The sequence below is a fragment of the Cataglyphis hispanica genome, chromosome 17, assembly GCF_021464435.1.
Source record: "Cataglyphis hispanica isolate Lineage 1 chromosome 17, ULB_Chis1_1.0, whole genome shotgun sequence".
In the NCBI taxonomy this organism is placed as follows: Eukaryota; Metazoa; Arthropoda; class Insecta; order Hymenoptera; family Formicidae; genus Cataglyphis; species Cataglyphis hispanica.
The window spans coordinates 1411088-1428805 of NC_065970.1; the positions used below are offsets into that span (position 1 = coordinate 1411088).

Genomic DNA, 17718 nt, shown 5'->3' on the forward strand with positions numbered 1-17718 from the left:
AATTATGCGCGTGTCAATTTTTTCTTTTTTTAAGAAAAAGGACAATAATAGAATGCATACATGTATGTATATGTGCGTGTGTGTATAAAGTACATAACACATACAGAAGCACACATATACGAATACACGTTAAAAAATGATAATTTATATTAACTTATATTACAATGTTAAAAGATATCTTATACGAGACAAAATTATTTTTGCGCTGTCATTTTATTATGCGAAATGTATGACGCTTTGAAAACAGAAACTTCTCGATAAATTAATTACTTTCAACTATTTCTTCACTCTATTTAGTTCGAATAATGAAAATTAAAACATATCTTTTTAATTTGCAACTGCCTCTACAGGAATTGCAATCATCCGTTTAATTTTATTCCCGAAATTTCTACAATTTTGCAATAATAATACGTAGTGTTTATTATGCGCGCATGCGCATGTCGCTCTGCCTTACAATAAATCTAACCTTGTATATAAATTTACTATATTTACACTTTCTTATATCTGCCCAATTGGAAAAGAACCTCGGATTACGAAAGTCTTACATTCCCGAAATAAAATTTTTCTTCTTGAATTTCAAAAACATGGCGAAGACACTGCTCTGTTTTTATATTGCGCGTTTTCTACCATCTCGTATTCCGAATTCATGCAATCGAGAATCGCATGACGACACAACCGTGTCGGAAGGGCAGAAAATCGATACGACGTCGTATCGACACGCAACGTGCGCTGCATCGCGATTCCCGTGACGTTTATAAAAAAAAACACGCGTTGTCAAATATATACATTTATTGAAAATCAAACGCGTACTCACCGCCGGAAATAAAATCCGAAGTGTGTTAATTCTCAGGAATGTGTAGAAAATCTTTGACAGCCCCTGTTTCCAGTAATCCTCGACGAAAGCGATTAACAGTTAACGAAGACTCCCGTACGGCAAAGCGCAGCCCGCTGCACTGACAACCGGAAGTCGGTCGCGAATACCACGGAAGCCGCCACTGACGTATTCGAACGGTAACCATGGAGACGTGAGGCGGAAGAATGCGCGGGTAAAACTCAAACTTAAGTCGAATCATGTACTAATGTATATGTATTTTTCATTTACATAAAACATGATATATCTAATATAGGTGCTTTTTTAGTTTTATTCGTAGTATTTAAAATATATATATATATAAATATATGTTTTTATATATGTATATAATATACATCTCCTTGACTCTCTTCTCTCTCGTTTGTATAGACAATCTTGATTGATGAACGAAAACTGTAGTCTCATATAAAACTTAAGTATACATACATACACCACACGCTTGAACATATTATATGTATAATGTATAATTAACATATAATAAGATATCATTGCAAAAATATATCTATAAAGTTGCAATATAGAAAAAATTTAATGGGATTTATCTTAATAAGTATATTACCGCAGTAACAATGTTGTCAGAAACGATTAGGCAAACAATATATATCTTTTTAAGTAATATGAAACAAAATTTGAAATATTTGAAGTGATTAATAAAATATGCATTATAAGATGTAATGTATAATGCTATATCTAATTAATCAATCTTTGTACAATTAAACAAAAGCTTATAAAAAAACCGTTCCTTAATTTTATTTTATTCGTTGATTTATGTGTGTAAAATCGATTAAATTATTTCTTTTTCAAAAATCTTGTGATGATTTTATCTTGGGATGATTTTAAAATATCCAAAATTAAAAAAAAAAGGAGAGTATGAACACTTTTCTTATATAATAGTAATAATAATAATAATAAATATACTTTTTCTTTCCTAATCCTGTATGCCATTAGATATCTCCAAAACATGGAGAATGACATCGTCCACTGTCTTCGTCGTCAAAAGGGATTTTACCGTGTCATCTTTCACTGTGTCGATGACGACGGTGAATAAAAGCTTAACATTTTGTCGTAATCTCTCGGTAAATATTATGTTAGATTCCGACGTTATAGGCTCGTGCCCACATCTTCTGATCACAGCTTCCAAAATATCTTGTATCGGAGCCTCTGGCCAACCAAACAGCTGCCAAGTTAAAGTATGTCGTGGTTAAAGTACAACCAACAAATAATTATTGTTAATTAAATTAGAGAAAAGACAATAATATTAAAATTTAAATCGAATTAACAAAATCATGTACCTGTAATGTTTCCTCATCAATAAGTATCCTCAAAAGATCTATGATGGCTTTTAACAATTCATCGGTTGAAAGCCTTCTGGATTCTCCGTTTTTCGTTTTGGCTGCGGCGATCGAGGCAATATTGTATAATTGTGTCTGCAAATGCTTTCTTTCGACCTCGTTCATCACGTCCTCCAATAGTTCTCGATGTTTTGCCCGAATGTGTCGCATCAGACAATCTTGTCGAATGAATACTCTATTGCACTCGACGCACGATTGGGGCGGTTCGCGTCTATGGGTGTTGAGATGAGCTTGCAACGACGATTTTGCCGAGAAGGCTTTTGGACATTTGTCACACTTGAATGCTGAAACATAACACAAAAAAAGAAAAATTTATAATATAACAAATATGTTCAAAACACTGTTGTGTGTTGTTAATTATACTATAGATATATATAATGTGATTAAAATTGACACTCAAATTTATTTTTACTTCATAAAAAATACAATACAAATTATAAATATAAAGACAAAAACTGAAATACGATATAAACCTATTTCTAAAAAACATATATATATATATATATATATATATATATATAATTTTTCTTTTATATAAAATATATTGTTCAATCTCTTACGTTTGATGCCAGTATGCAACAGCGCATGTTTCACCAAGTCCTCTTTTCGTGTGAAGCCTTTATCGCAATTTTTACATGTAAATGGAATAGCACCCTCGTGTACGAATTTCTTGTGAATATTTAAACGTGCTTTCCGGTTGAATGCTTTACCGCATACGTCGCAATAAAAACCATTCTCTCCAGTATGGTGGAATACATGTGCTCTTAATTGAGCTGCTTGTATGAACGATTTACCGCAATATTGGCACACATGCGGCTTTTCACCTGTATGAGTCCGTTGATGACGATTCAGCGTCTCACGAGCTGCAAACTTTCTCTGACACTGAAAACATGAATCTTTATGCTTGTATTTGCTTAAAAAATATATTAATGAGAGTTGATATCTATATGAAACATACATTTCTTATGTATTGAAAATATTCGTAATTAATATCATTTAATGAAAACTTACGGCAATATTCTTCCATCCACAATGTTAGCTAGCTTGCAGAGTACAATTTAACGAAATCTTATTATTTATATATTATTTATATATTACTCGAGAGAAGAATACGTGATATTAAAAACTTTGTAAATACTCATAAATGCATTCATAAATGCATTTATTAAAAAATTGTGAAAAAAATACACTTACATATTTACATTCGAACGGCTTCTCTCCGGTATGTACACGACGATGCTTTTTTAGCGCCAACGATGAGAGGAATGTTTTCGGACATAAATCGCATGAGACTGGCCGTTCTCCAGTATGCATACGTTCATGAACTAACAACTGTTGGCTCGTAAAAAACTCTTTTGGACAATATTTACACGGTTTTTTTTGTCTCTGAGGTGTTCCCGCGTGAGTACGCAAGTGTTCCCGCAAATTATCCTTACGCGTAAAAACTTTCTTGCAAACCTGTAATTACTTCTTAAGTATCTTCCATATTTTTTAAAAATTATTAACGGAAATTATATATTTACTTGGCAACTAAATGTATTGAGTATACTTCCGTGACAACCAGATTGCATAATGTGTCGATTTAAATGGTAACCTCGAGAAAAATAAGTGTCGCAAGGCTCACATCTAAAATATTATGCAAAATTAAAAAATTGTGAACCGTTATTGAAATAAAAGTAAATATAATATAAATAATAACAAGAGATTAAGCTACAATTTTACAATGATATTTTATCTACAATTAATACAATCAAGTAATAAAGATCATGTAATATGCTTTCAAATAATAAAATTTTTTTAAATATAATTACAAAAAAATATAAATCATTATGTAGAGTGTTAGGTAACTTTTCCTATTTGACAGTAATAAATAATAATAAAAAATATAATTGTGCGCAAACATACCTAAAAATTTTACGATCTCCATGCGTGGTATAACGATGTTTATTTAATGCTTTTTTATCACGGAAAGATGAGCCACATTCGTCGCACGTGCACGTGTCGCACTTCCAGTGTATAACTATATCATGCCTATTCAAAGATGCCTTTTTTTTAAAACTGAGATTACAATGGGGACATTTGAATTCTCCGCCGCTATGTGCTGTCTTCAAATCTTCTGCACAACAATGACATTGCGTTTCTGGTACAGGCTTGATTACAAGTTGAATCTTTTCATTGTTATTTTTTTGGCTCTTGGAATCTGAATCTAAAAGTATAAATTGTAAAAGAAGTTTGTAATATGAAAGCAAATATTGTTTAATATATAATTATTATATACCTTCATTTAAAGATGGATCATCCTCATCCTCTTCATTATCTTCTGAATCGTAATTTTCCATATCATTGAACTCCATGATATTGGTTGTGTCATCTTCCTCTCTGCACATGTCTAAATGCTCCTTCAACATCTGTCGCAAAAAAAAAAGATATTACAAGATAGCAAATTAATAGCAACAAAACAAGAAAAGGACAGATGTGTAAAATAAGTTTAAAAAAAAATCAATTTCTGACTTACATCTTCAGATTGAAAGATACGGTGACATGTCACACATTCATAGTCAGTAATAATTGATATAATTTGACCATTTTCTGAAATAACTGTTAACACAAAATAAATAAAATAGTAATAAAATAATGTAATAAAAAAAAGAAAAATGTGGATAAGCCAAAGTGTAGAACCTATATATTGTGTATTGTTTCCATTCATGTAAACATATTCAAATATATATATATATATATATATATAGAAAGAATGTCTCTATAAAACATTTAAATAAAATATTATTTGATTATGAAGAAAATAACTTCCAAAGAGTATATGATAAAAAGTATTGAATTTCTTAAACATTCCATGTGTATATACATACACTAATATAATACATTAATATATTACATATACATTAACATAAGCTACCTTTTACATCAGCATGTGGGCTACAATCTACTAATATAGGCTGATCCTGAATCTGTATATCTGAGGTATTTGTATCTGCAAAAATATAATATATAAATAATAAAAATTATTTTATAATATTACAAATATTACTTTCAAATAATAAATTACCAAATAAGATTTCTGTGGTTGTACCCTCAATCAATACAGCATCAGGACATTCCTCTATTTTTACAATTTCTGCAAGAAATAAATATAAATTATATGTAAAACTATTATTTTATTAGTTTTCAATATACTTTAATATGCTTTTATATTTTGCATAGTATAAAACTTTCACACCATTTCATGACTCTAATTTCCATTTTAAATATTCTAAATAAAATGCATAAATTTTAAATAAAATCTAAATAAATTACATCTCTTTATTAGAATTAAACACGGTATAAAATAAATAAAGAATATATATCCTTCATATAAATTACATGAAAAGCTACGCTTTATAGAAATGCATTTCATCAGAGATGCACAATGCTGTCATATGTTGCGCAAGAAGTATATTTCATATCAACCATGCACTCACCTATCTTCTCCATAGTTTCTATCGTTGCGTAACGTGTGATTTCGGGGACCAACGTTTTTTTCTTTACTCGCAATCGCGAGAGAGATTCCTCCTTGACGAGCCACCAACTTTCGCACGCTCACCGACTTTCGGATTTCGGTCACGCTGTACTCGATCGCTTCCGTTCCGGATTATGAAGACCTGCGGATATTCATTTGTGAATTTCAGTTCGCTCGCTTTCGAAGATCGAAAAACGAGAAGGAAAATCGAGTCTGGAATCGAAATTCGTAAACATTGTATGTACCTGAAGAGATAGAACCAGCGCATCTGCCTCGATCTGCCCCTGAAGGAACAGGCCCTTTCATCAATCCCGACGCCACGCAAGATGGCCTATGTCAAGGGGCGCGTCGTCTTCCACGCGTCCGTCCTTCTATAGCGCGCTTTCTCTTTCTCTCTCTTTCTCAACGACGCGTCACGTCGTCATTAAAGACACCGCTGGCGATCCTTCTCGGTGGTGATTGAATGCTGACGAACCCACGACGACGACGAGCTCGATCGGTCGGCACGAAGAGAAATCATGATGCGCAACAAGTAACAATTTATTGCTATTCGCCTTGTACTCATTCGCTATTGGATGGTGCAACCAAGAATCAAAAGGTGGATAGCCAATCGGCTTGCCCGATAATCTAAAGTCTTACTTTTCTATTTACACATATATATTTTTCTACATTTTTTCTACTTTTTTTTTTCTTTGCTAAATTCGAGTGTTTATTTCATTTTGAATGCAAAGAAAATACAAAGAAATGCATTAAAATATTTCTCTATCTCTTTCTTTCTCTCCATCTTCATAACGGTATTCGTTATAACGGGTGTAATCATATTTCGTATGCGTGTAGATTGTAATTGCGTAAAGGTGATTGTCATACGCGCAAGTGCGATTCAAATCTCTTTTTTCTTTTTTTGATTTCTTTGCCGCACCATGACATGAAATGTTTTGGTTCCAAATGCGATATTTTCTCCGTACTGTTTTTGCATCGCCTTTGGCGGTGATAAACGAACTAGAATAGAATCAGCTGACTCCTTCATGTAGAATCACGTGTACGCTTTAGATTTTCTTTTTAATTATACACACACACACACACACATACACACACACATTTTCTACACTTTTTCTCTTTCTTCCTTCTCTCCTTAAAGCGATAAGATATGTCAGCTGCATTTCGAGCATCAAAAATACGATTGACACGATAACAATTAATGCTAATCACACAATTAATAACTAATACATTTAATATACACCGATTGAATGTGCTTTCTTGAAAATGAGACAAATTCATGTTTCGGAGCGACAGAAGAGAACAAAAGTGCATTCGCTGCACTTCAGTGCATCTATAGGGACCGACTTGACGCACGTGAATGTATATAGTACACGCGTGCATATCTGTCATTACGGGACATTGTTTCTCCATACGATCTGTAGAATTATCGACGTGAGAAAAAAAGGAGAAAGTATTCCCTCGAACGCGCTCTTCGCGTCGTTCGATCCCCCCGATGTCGTTCACGCGAAAAGGAACACGTCGCGACGTGACGCGCATGTCATCGCGCAGCTGTCATCCGTAAACAACCCGTTAACAGAGAGCGGTGTCAGGTACTCGAATGATCATTTTCTATTTTTCTCTCGGAAAATTTGAAATATGTACTCGTTGAAAGATATCTGATTATTCGAGCGCTTTTTATTTAACAATGTTAATGGACAAATAATCCTATATTATCGATCCGCTATTTTCTCTTCTAGGTTATACAGCTTTATTCTATAATATACAAGGTGTCCCGAAAATATCTTAATAACATTTAGGAATCGCAAGTAGTATCCGAGTGAATTTAATTTTAAAAGCTATAAATATAGCTGAATGCTCTGAAAATGTATCTTTTTTCGTGTCGTATTTTTATTCTGAATTATATTGCTTTGAATTCTTTAATTTAATTTAATTTTTTTTTTATTTATATCAATTAAATTTTCCTCAGGGAAAAATTTGTACTAATATTCGATATTAGAAAGAATAAAATTTTTATTTATTATTATATTAAAATTTTTATATATATTTAAAAAATGAACTTTAACATAAACGTGATTGCTTATATACAAAAACATTATTTTTGTTGTTTCACTATCACTAATTTTTAAAAGGTAAAAAAATATATTTCTAATTTCTAGATGCTCAGGAACTGTCAGAAACTGTTGGAAGTCTGGAGTTGGCGCTGCACAGTCAATATCCTATTACTGACTGCTTTACCCATCTAAAATTTATATAGTAATACGGAACTTGATTGTTTTTGAAACCAGAATGTCTGTTACTGAGGAGAGAATTCAAGAGTTAAATCGGCGTTTCCTGGACTTTATGAGCAAAACAGAAAATGTTGATACGGCCACAAAGGAGATTTATGAAGATTTGTTGGATGAGGTTTTGATGGGTTTTGTCTTTGATGTGCATCGCACCACCAAGACTGGCAGTTCTGATATCGAGGAGGGCATTCCCGATGACGAATCTTATGCCATTGTCGGTATGTCAAAATACAATTAATTTTTATATTAATTAATATTAATTTTATATTTATTTAAATTTGATATTTTGAATTATTGTAACTATTACTTTAACAATTTAAAGAACATTTTGTTCATTTGTGTTAATTATAAATATGCAACTATTTTTATAAAGAAGGAGTATTTTATGATTTTTTAGAAATGTTTCATTTAGTCTTATGAAGATTTTAATATATAGAAATAATAGAAATATCTACAAACATTTGCCTTGTATTATTTGAAATATTAACAGCTTCTTATTTGAATTCATATCAAAATATTAACATTTGTACAGTGGCTGCACAATATAATGAATATGTAACGGACATTTACTGTTACTATTTTATGTATCTTTTTTACAATGCTTCAAAAGATCAGTAACAAAACTATTGATATTATTATTAGAAGTAATGTGATATTCACACACAACCTACAACAATATGACAATATTACAAATATTTTTTAGATTCGCCCGGTCTAGATGTATTTGGCCAACACCCGGTGAAGAAATCTCAAGAGTGTAACTGTCCGAATTGCGAGCGCAGTGTGGCCGCATGCATATTTGCTAATCACTTGGCAAAGTGCATAGGTATGGGCAGAAACAGTTCGCGTATCGCGTCGCTTCGCATCGCTAACAATTCCAAAGACCTGAACAATTACGGGGGAGTATTGAGCGATAATGATGACGACGTGGACTGGAGTCTGACCAACGATAGCGGCAGCAAACGCAAACGTCCACGCAAGGATCGCAATGGCGTGAGCAAGCGTTCAGGTAAGCAGCAGAAACAGGGAAGCGCTGCCAGTAGCAGCGGTTCGTCACAGAGAAACGGTGAGACCACTGCTATTGTCAGCGGGAGCGGCAGCGTCCACAACAGCAACGAGAATTCGCCGTCAAATTACGAGAATATGTCCCTCGTGGATAAGCGAGCATTACTTACGCAGATCTGCGGCGTAGTATCCGAGCACACGAAGAAATTGTGCACTAGGTCCATTAGGTGCCCGCAACATACTGACGATCAGCGTAAAGAGGTACGTGCCAATCTGGATTCCAGTAGCGGCAACAACAGCCAAGATAATCTACACGTCGACGTGGATACGTACGAGGAGAGTGAAGGGCAGAATTTGCGAGATACATTGGCGAGATGGGACCGGGAAGGTTCGAGTCACTCTAGCCCGGCCGACTCGGCCTCGACCACGTCGACCTCGTCGATCAGCCGAAAGCGGGAGACTAAATCTAAGGGCAAGGGAAAGGCTTCGTCGAAGCGCGATCGCGGTTCCCCGATTTCGCAAGGAGACTGAGGCAAGAAGAAACGGTATACGATTATTCCTCGGTCTAGAATTATTTCTCGGCGGCAGAGAAATATTGTATGATAATGTTCCTATACGCTGTACATAGCTTGAAGGAAGTCTGGTCCTTCTAGAGATAGTCACAAAGCCAGTTTGCATAATACTTAATCCTAAATATCTCCCAAGTGTTCTTTTATAATAATTATTTTTAAGAAAAAATAAACAGCTGTAAGAGAATTTCGACGAAAGATGCGCAGGATATATTAATATCTTTGATCTGAAAAAATTGACTGTATTTAACATATAATATAAAGAATTTCATTTTTTAAGTAATATACATTTCTTAAACTTTTCGTGTTTCTAATAATTATATAGAAAAATAATTGCATATTGAAACGAGCGTATTTTAAGGGAAAAAAAAGTTACAGTAAAATACAGAAGAGAGTAGCATTTGATTGACAAAAAAATCTGCTTTTTATGTCTTGGTTGATCAATCAAACGTTACTTTATTCCGACAAATAAATTTTTGAATCCAGTAGATTTAAATTGTAGAATGTTGACAGTTTCGAAATATTCTGCTATATTTTGCTCATTTCTGTTATTTGGCATCTTGACTATTTTATATTAGAAAAATTTTTAAATCATTCGAACAGTACTTGATTTTTTATTGATTAGCTGAAAGTCTTTCTGATTAAAAATGATACATAAAAAAATCAAAATCAGACAAAAGGGAAAGTCTAATGCAGGATTCACACTACATTTGGTATCCAATAGAAAATCTTTGTTTCTAGATCCCAAAATATTGCTAACTAAAATTACTAGAATCTTAGCTCTTTTATTGGATATCAGGTGCAGTATAAATCCTGCATAAGGACATAAAGAGCCATTACATTTATCATACGAGCCAAATGAATTTGTCAGATGTCGGATAGTAAACATCAACAAAGCTAGTCAAATGATAGATATATCATTCTAATTCTTAATTTCGTGATGTTGCATCCTTAGACGAAAATTCAGAAAGAGAAGTTCAGAAGTGTTCAGATCAACTAATAAAAGTTTAAACTAACTCGATTAATTTGAGAATTTCGACTAAAAGCAAATTTTGTACAATTCAAGGAGCAATGTTGAATATAAAGATCGCAGGAGCATCCGTGAAATGCGTTATTAACAATGACACGCCGATAGCACTGTATGAATTGTGGCAACGAGTCGAAGAAGAGACGGTAAGTTGTAGATCTAACCTCAAACTATAACTTTAATATTCTCTCAACAAATTCCTTTTAATTTTCTTTCAAAAACTTGTTAAAATTTTTTACCAATTAAAATTATTATTATATAAATTCTCATTACATGTTTATACATATGAGACAATTAATGAATAATTAAAATATATTTATGTATTAATATATATGTATGAAATATCATATATGGATCATTTATTGTTATTTAGGGGCTTTTACGTGATCAATATTACATCGTACATAATGGCCGACTTATGCAGAAAGATGATATTTGCACGAGTGGTTGCGCAACTATTGTTCCAAGACTCCTGGGTGGCAAAGGTGGTTTCGGTTCTATGTTACGGGCGATAGGCGCGCAAATAGAGAAGACTACGAATCGCGAGGCTTGTAGGGATCTGAGCGGTCGCAGATTGCGTGACATAAACGAGGAAAAAAGGTTGAAGGCTTGGATCGAGAAACAGACCAAGAGACATGACGAGGAAGCAGAGCGCAAGAAGAAGAAGCTTGAGAAATTATGCGCTGAACCGAGACATGAGTTCAAAGATCAGCGTTACGAACGGGAGAGAGCAGAGCTACCTGAGAAAGTCGAAGATGCAGTTGAAGAAGGTTTCAAAGCTGCTACTGTGTCAGGCGTTAAAAGGAAATTAGAAAAAGATGTTCAACCAAATAAACGCAAAACTATATTAGATTTTGAGATTGATTCCGAATTTGAGGATACTTCAGATGATAGTGACAATGATGATAGTGACAAGAGTGACATATTAGCTGCAAAAAAAAGCAAGACAGAGCAACAAACGTCGACTGACAGTGGGAATTCCAGTGATGATACTGGAAAACTTGATGAGAGCACCAAGAAAATAGAAAGCGGGCATTCCGAGTCGTCGATTGTTAATGAGATAAACGATAAAGTTTCGAGTAATGAGACAGATCCAAAATGTATTGTTGATTCTACCAAGGACCAAAATATAGATTCTAGAAAAGAAGCTACTGTTTAGAAATAATAGTATGTAATAGAATAAATATTAACTTAAAATAAAAGAAACAATTAAAAAAGATAAAGCAAGATTATTTTTTAATTATATTTATATTTTTTTTTTTAGATTTGAATCAGTTGTTTCTTAGCGTTACTCTTTACTATATTCCATCAAACTGGAATCCATTTTCTGTGATGATCCATACTATTGCCAGAAATGAAATGACAAATTCAGTAAAAGATTTTGAATATATATATATATATATATATATATATATATATATATATATATATATATCAATATATGATATAGATTTATAAATGACAAATTAAAGAATTGTAGAAGATTAAAGAGAGAGATTATGTCATATTTTTTATTTTTGTAATTTATAAATTATAATAAACAAATTTTTAACGTACTTGAATTATTTTGAAGACATAATTTTATTGAGCAACAAACTGAGGTAAATTCCAGGTATTTATTTCTTCAGTAAGTTTCATTCCGATTGCGAATAAAATCGCTGATGCAATGATCGATCTTAAGAAATCATTTTCATTCATCCATTTATAGAATTCCATGATATACCTAGCGCCAATAAAGACAAAATTATCATTTCTTCCATGGCTTCGCCAAGTTTTTAACTGTGCTTTATCTGTAACATTTATTAAGAATTACTTATAAATCTCAGTCAGATCAAAATATAATGTAACCTACATAAAGAATTAAAAATCAGATTATATATACAAAAACATAAAACGATATATGAAGAAACTATAAAAATTTAAGGGATAAAGACGTTTTATCTCGTTTCTAATAGAGACACTTGTTCAAATTTTTTTATAAATATTAACATTATATAAAGATTAAAATATATTACATACATACAATACTTACATCTTGCTAGAGTTCGCAGACAAATACCGAGACAAGGTTTATAGCAAATTTTGCAAAACTTAGGCTGTAATGCCGACGAAATTGTCAGATTGCGTGTTTTTACATCAATTTATTTTATAATCTTGCATTTTATCTGAAGTGATATTACCCTTTCAGCGACTGTTGCGTTGTTATAATTTTTGAATTTTGTATGAGTTTTGTATAAATTCAGAGTTGGCAAAGATATAGAAGTTTTACATACGAAAGCCATTTTATCAAATTCTGATCACTCTGTTCTTTAGCATCTTGATTTGCTTAACAGTACCCCACGTTGGCATTTGACAGCATGCAATAGACATTCACATTTTATTTACCTTTAAAAATATATAATTAATATAAAACTAATTAGATTAAATATAAATATTTTTTTAATTCATAATATAATTTAATATATATATGTAATAAAATGAAAAAAGATTTGGCGCACTTTTTTATGGGAATATATAATTCTTTTCTATGTTTCGCGAAAAGATTTAGCAAGTCAATAAATCATAAGTCAAAAGTAATATCAAGCGAGACTCATAGAGTGAGTGAATTATAAAGATCTATTGGCTAAGCCATAATGTACGTTTTGATACGGTCGAGATAAGGTGTATACCTATAGGAGATTAAAGCGAATTGAACAATAGTTATTGCATGTAGTTAGAGTATAACATTTGTCAGGTGACGAGGTTTCTGATATGTGCATAGCTTTTTGTGCATAATGTCGCTGCGATTTTCGGTAAGAATAATTCTAAAATGGCAAATGTTAACAAAACAACATAAAAGTTTACATAACAGTCATATCAATTTAGCTATTTATAATTTGTTGCTTATAATTTTGTGTGTGAAAAAAATTATTTTATAATAAATAGTGAATGCAGTAAAGAAAAAAAATAAACAAAAATTGTTTGAAACAGGAAAGTATATAGTTTCTCATACAGTATTTTAAAATATTGTGCAAAAAGCTATTTAGTTGCTTGTTGCTTGTTTCCAGCTTTCAGCCAGGATGCGATATTTGCTATGGTGCGTTATCTGTAGTATTTCCATAGCATTTTCTAGTAAGTAAATTTTTTTATAATTAAACATTTCTCAATATTCTGCAGCACGTTCTACGAAAGCAGAATTTACAAACAATTTTGATTTATTGTTTAAAAAAAAATTACTTGAAAAATTTGTTAATAATATTCTGCATAAATCAAATTTTATTTCCAATAAAATGTAAGATATATAGCAATCCTTCGCAGGTGAAGCTTTTCTGAACAAAAATTTTACTATTTCTGAAATAGATAGTAAAAGCGTGATACTATAGGATATTTAATATGATCCGCGTAGCCGATGTAACAAAACATCCTGGCTGGCTGTTGCTGGAGCACAAGAGATGCGGCAATTCTAACACCGATCGCATTATCGGTGGCAAGAATGCAAGTCTCGGCGCGTATCCTTGGATCGCGAGAATAGGATATGGCATACCTGGCACCGACGAGATATTAAGTTACAGATGCGGTGGGACTTTGATCAATTCGTTATACGTGGTCACCGCAGCTCACTGCGTGATGAATCTGCCCGAAAAGTATATAAAATATAAACAATCATTATACATAGTTAAAAGATAAAAAAGTATTTGAATCGATTAGAAGACTTCTCTTTTATCGTACAGATTAATTAAACATCACGCGAAGATTTTATCGTTCGATTAGAGAATTAATTCGCGAAATAATGTGACTTAACGATTTATTAATCCTTTATAATTAAAATGTCAAAGAAGCATCACATATTTATGGATTTTTAATTAGAAAAAAATTTAATTTTTAATTTATTTTGTTATTATAATTATTAATTTATTTATTATAATTTTTATGTATTGTATTATATATAAAGAATACACATCTCTCTAAGTTTCAAGGTCAGTGGAATCCGTTTGGGCGAGCACAACACTTTGACTGATCCCGATTGTGAACTCGATTATTGTGCTGAGCCAGTGCAAGATTTTGTACCGAAATCGATAATCGCTCACAAAGATTACAATAAGCCGATGTTCAAGAATGACATTGCTATAATACGGTTGAACAAACCGGCGGTTTACAACGGTGCGTATATGAATTAATTAATTTTAATCAACTACAATTAATGTATTGAATTCTTTTCAAACATAACATGAAAATTGTGATTTTGATCGCATTTTTAAATAAAACATAATTTAAAAAATATTGTGATACAAAATCCGTTGCATATCAGAAAATATTGGTTTCTACAAAACCAATAAAAAAAAAAAATTTCCGTATATTATTCGAGGGATATAGATCAGATTGTTTTTCTTCATTTTTAAAAATGAAACTAGCTTTTGTTGCTGAAAATAAATAATCTATTTGTTTGTTGCAATTTAGAGTTTGTAAAGCCGATATGTATGATGAGCGGTGAACTTATACAGAAGAACTTCATCGGCGAAATGGCGGAAGTCGCCGGTTGGGGGATATACGATATCAGTAAGACATTTTAGCGAAATCTATGCTAAAAAAATATTAATTATTTAACATTTAAATTTCAAATTTTTGCTTCTTTATCTGCAACAGTGAATGCCATTTTAGATGAAAAAAAAAAAAAAATATTTCTACACGGATGTAATCTTTTTTCTCTTTCTTCTTTAGCCATTGAAAATTGCATTTAGATCTATTGGATCTCATAGTTGCCTTTAATTTAAATTTTGAATTTCATTATTGTCGATAGATGACCCGCAGTCCAGCACGATCCTGCAAACGATCAAAGTACCAATCGTCAAAATGAACAGGTGTGTGCAGTCCTTTAAGAACTTCGCGGTGATGTCGAAGCAGCATCAGATGTGCGTAGGCGGTATCCTGGGTGAGGATTCTTGCGGGGGTGACAGCGGCGGACCCCTAATGAAGGTGCAGACCTTGGACGGACGGACTAGATATTACTTCATCGGCGTCGTCTCCTTCGGTGCGAAAGCCTGCGGCGCCTCTCAGACTCCAGCCATCTACACCAAGGTCGCTGCATATACTACATGGATCCTGGAACATATATCCCCGTGATATAAGTCTGACAGGATAGTTCACTCTAATTAAAATAGTGAAAACAAAATTTGAAATTAGTCCACTCGGCTTTTTATTTCGTGAGAAGAATAAAGAGCGGCTCGCGTTAAGAATAGTTTTATTTAGCAGTACAATCATTTTTATTTAGAATATCGTCGGGATAGTGAAGTCATCGAAACGATATCTCGTATTTAATTGATGAGAATTTTTGGAATTAATTATCTTAAACATGTGAAAATTTCTCTTGTTATTAAATATAAAGATGAATTATAATTAAAAAGCCAAGTGAATAAAAACTGACAAAGGAAATCGTTTTATCTTGCCACGTGCAACCAATAAAAATCAAATAAAAACTGCAAGATTTTTTTTATTCCGCAAACGATCGTGTTTGATCGCGCTCGGAAGCAATTATCCTCGAAAGTCGATTGTAGAAATCGCACTTAATAACAAACCTCGCAGGACTTTGCTAAATCTGCAATCATCTAATCATTTAATTATTTATGAGGTAATTAGTAGCAAGAACCACGTGGGAATAAATTAAACGGTAAATCCAGTTTTATTAGAATTTACATCGATTGCAATATTCGATTCTTTCCGCGAGATTCACGTCATATATAAATACATTAATACATTAATATATCATACTAAATACATAAAGAAGTCGGGATGTTCCCGTTTTGCATCGCATGATCTAGATTGCATTCGATTACGCACGCAATATTGCGGAGAGCTCTGGTTTTTTTTTCTTCAACATAAAATCTATCGCAGATTGAATCATTTTTTCGCGGAAGCGCACGCGACCGTGACAATTAAATATGCGACAATATAATTGGAAATATACAGAGTTTTAATCGTAAATCTAAAATGCGGCTAGAATATTCGATACAATCTCTTTCTGTATGTTTTGAAATGCGCTCTGTGAATTTTTAGTATACACGATAAAGTTTCTCAACGTGATGTGGAAATACATAAAATGTTGAGCCATATGATTTAATGCCAATATTAATGCGGTTTTAATGTTTCTAAAGTGCACAAACAAACTTTATAGTTCTATTTAATTGGCAGCTATACATATATATATGTTTGACAGCTTTTGCGATCCACTGTATATTATAACACAATTTGCATTATGCCACTATGAATTATATGTTATGAGATAACGCGCGTATTAAGATATCAATTGCTACTTTGACTCGATCAAGAGAATTATTGATGACTTTATATATAACGCTACTGATAAAAAAATGTTAAGATTTACAATCATAAGACTTTACAATCGTAATATTCTTGCCTACAATTCAGAGATTAATTCCATGAGCTCGAAATCATTGATAGTGAGATTGACTAATGACGTCACGATGGTTTTCCTTCTCTTCTTCAAATTTTAAGTTTATTATTAACGTCATGAATGCGTGAGCAAACAGGTTCTTTAAAATCTATGCGTCATGGAAGATAAAAGGAAAATCGGAAAGCAGTTATTGGGTTCACTTAAATGTCTCCAGATCTCATAAGATTTTTTAACATTTCAAGATATGTTAATTTTATATGTTTCAAATATTAAAATTATGACAAATTGGTAAAGAACTGGAACAAATTAATTGATCATTAGTTTACTTATGTAAATATTAAAAAGATGTATGAAGTTTTGTATTGATTTTGACAAGAAAGTAAGGAGAGATAACGAGGAAAATACCACCGGCTTATAAATCAGAAGCGAATTGATTGTAGTATTTACGTAGGAAAGGTCCTAGTTAATAAGGTTGAAATCATCGTAACATCGAGATAACAATAATACAGATAATATTAATTTCATATCGTTCAAATAAATTGTATCTGTCATTGCGATTCTCACATATACGAAAAATAATCATGGTATCTGGAAAGAAAATATAATGAATAAGACATAACATATAATAAATGCAAAATAAAATACAATAAATATACAAGAGCTTATTAGAAATAAAATTATTCGAAAGTGATTTCTTCTTCCTTTTT

General features: G+C 32.3%; 5 protein-coding genes across 7 annotated transcripts in view; 3 read left to right on the forward strand and 2 right to left on the reverse strand.

The window, feature by feature from the left end:
• The window catches only part of LOC126855924 (synaptosomal-associated protein 25), a 37064-nt gene extending 36105 nt beyond the window's left edge, over nucleotides 1–959 (reverse strand). Inside the window, exon 1 of the mRNA XM_050604009.1 lies at nucleotides 815–959. The gene's annotated coding sequence lies outside the window, so the exon portion shown is untranslated. The remainder of the gene's footprint in view (nucleotides 1–814) is intronic.
• A 100-nt stretch (nucleotides 960–1059) lies between these two features.
• On the reverse strand, nucleotides 1060–6125 carry LOC126856072 (zinc finger protein 436-like). The gene is made up of 12 exons (XM_050604246.1): nucleotides 5983–6125; nucleotides 5700–5879; nucleotides 5288–5356; nucleotides 5138–5212; nucleotides 4739–4821; nucleotides 4502–4631; nucleotides 4129–4429; nucleotides 3747–3849; nucleotides 3418–3681; nucleotides 2784–3105; nucleotides 2164–2507; nucleotides 1060–2048 (listed from the first exon to the last, which is right to left on the reverse strand). The coding sequence occupies exons 2-12, from the start codon at nucleotides 5710–5712 to the stop codon at nucleotides 1800–1802; spliced, it is 1953 nt and encodes a 650-aa protein (XP_050460203.1). The 5' UTR covers nucleotides 5713–5879; nucleotides 5983–6125; the 3' UTR covers nucleotides 1060–1799.
• A 70-nt stretch (nucleotides 6126–6195) lies between these two features.
• Nucleotides 6196–9879, forward strand: LOC126856073 (ataxin-7-like protein 3). 2 transcript variants are annotated; one of them, XM_050604248.1, is made up of 3 exons: nucleotides 6196–6335; nucleotides 7894–8240; nucleotides 8726–9879. In XM_050604248.1, the coding sequence occupies exons 2-3, from the start codon at nucleotides 8024–8026 to the stop codon at nucleotides 9556–9558; spliced, it is 1050 nt and encodes a 349-aa protein (XP_050460205.1). In that variant the 5' UTR covers nucleotides 6196–6335; nucleotides 7894–8023; the 3' UTR covers nucleotides 9559–9879. The 2 variants fall into 2 exon arrangements, with proteins under 2 accessions (XP_050460205.1, XP_050460204.1); XM_050604247.1 differs by lacking the exon at nucleotides 6196–6335 and adding an exon at nucleotides 6446–7326.
• Nucleotides 9880–10380: 501 nt separating this feature from the next.
• LOC126855943 (replication stress response regulator SDE2) lies at nucleotides 10381–12024 on the forward strand. 2 transcript variants are annotated; one of them, XM_050604046.1, is made up of 3 exons: nucleotides 10381–10769; nucleotides 10997–11790; nucleotides 11888–12024. In XM_050604046.1, the coding sequence occupies exons 1-2, from the start codon at nucleotides 10668–10670 to the stop codon at nucleotides 11780–11782; spliced, it is 888 nt and encodes a 295-aa protein (XP_050460003.1). In that variant the 5' UTR covers nucleotides 10381–10667; the 3' UTR covers nucleotides 11783–11790; nucleotides 11888–12024. The 2 variants fall into 2 exon arrangements, with proteins under 2 accessions (XP_050460003.1, XP_050460005.1); XM_050604048.1 differs by lacking the exon at nucleotides 11888–12024 and having other exon boundaries at nucleotides 10997–11846.
• Nucleotides 12025–13928: 1904 nt separating this feature from the next.
• LOC126855944 (CLIP domain-containing serine protease HP8-like) lies at nucleotides 13929–17666 on the forward strand. Its single transcript, XM_050604049.1, has 4 exons — nucleotides 13929–14246; nucleotides 14573–14763; nucleotides 15061–15159; nucleotides 15401–17666. The coding sequence occupies exons 1-4, from the start codon at nucleotides 13996–13998 to the stop codon at nucleotides 15721–15723; spliced, it is 864 nt and encodes a 287-aa protein (XP_050460006.1). The 5' UTR covers nucleotides 13929–13995; the 3' UTR covers nucleotides 15724–17666.
• The last annotated feature ends 52 nt before the right edge of the window (nucleotides 17667–17718 follow it).

Excerpts from the sequence above, each read along its gene's own strand:
- LOC126856072 (XM_050604246.1), bottom strand. Across the intron at positions 4,632-4,738 it reads GTATCTTTCAATCTGAAGAT|ATGTTGAAGGAGCATTTAGA; the intron begins GTAAGTCAGAAA and ends TTTTTGCGACAG. Across the intron at positions 2,049-2,163 it reads TTGATGAGGAAACATTACAG|CTGTTTGGTTGGCCAGAGGC; the intron begins GTACATGATTTT and ends TTAACTTGGCAG.
- LOC126856073 (XM_050604248.1), top strand. The coding sequence starts at position 8,024 with ATGTCTGTTACTGAGGAGAGAATTCAAGAGTTAAATCGGCGTTTCCTG. Across the intron at positions 8,241-8,725 it reads CGAATCTTATGCCATTGTCG|ATTCGCCCGGTCTAGATGTA; the intron begins GTATGTCAAAAT and ends AATATTTTTTAG.
- LOC126855943 (XM_050604046.1), top strand. The coding sequence starts at position 10,668 with ATGTTGAATATAAAGATCGCAGGAGCATCCGTGAAATGCGTTATTAAC. Across the intron at positions 10,770-10,996 it reads AACGAGTCGAAGAAGAGACG|GGGCTTTTACGTGATCAATA; the intron begins GTAAGTTGTAGA and ends ATTGTTATTTAG.
- LOC126855944 (XM_050604049.1), top strand. The coding sequence starts at position 13,996 with ATGATCCGCGTAGCCGATGTAACAAAACATCCTGGCTGGCTGTTGCTG. Across the intron at positions 14,764-15,060 it reads CAAACCGGCGGTTTACAACG|AGTTTGTAAAGCCGATATGT; the intron begins GTGCGTATATGA and ends GTTGCAATTTAG. Across the intron at positions 15,160-15,400 it reads TTGGGGGATATACGATATCA|ATGACCCGCAGTCCAGCACG; the intron begins GTAAGACATTTT and ends TATTGTCGATAG.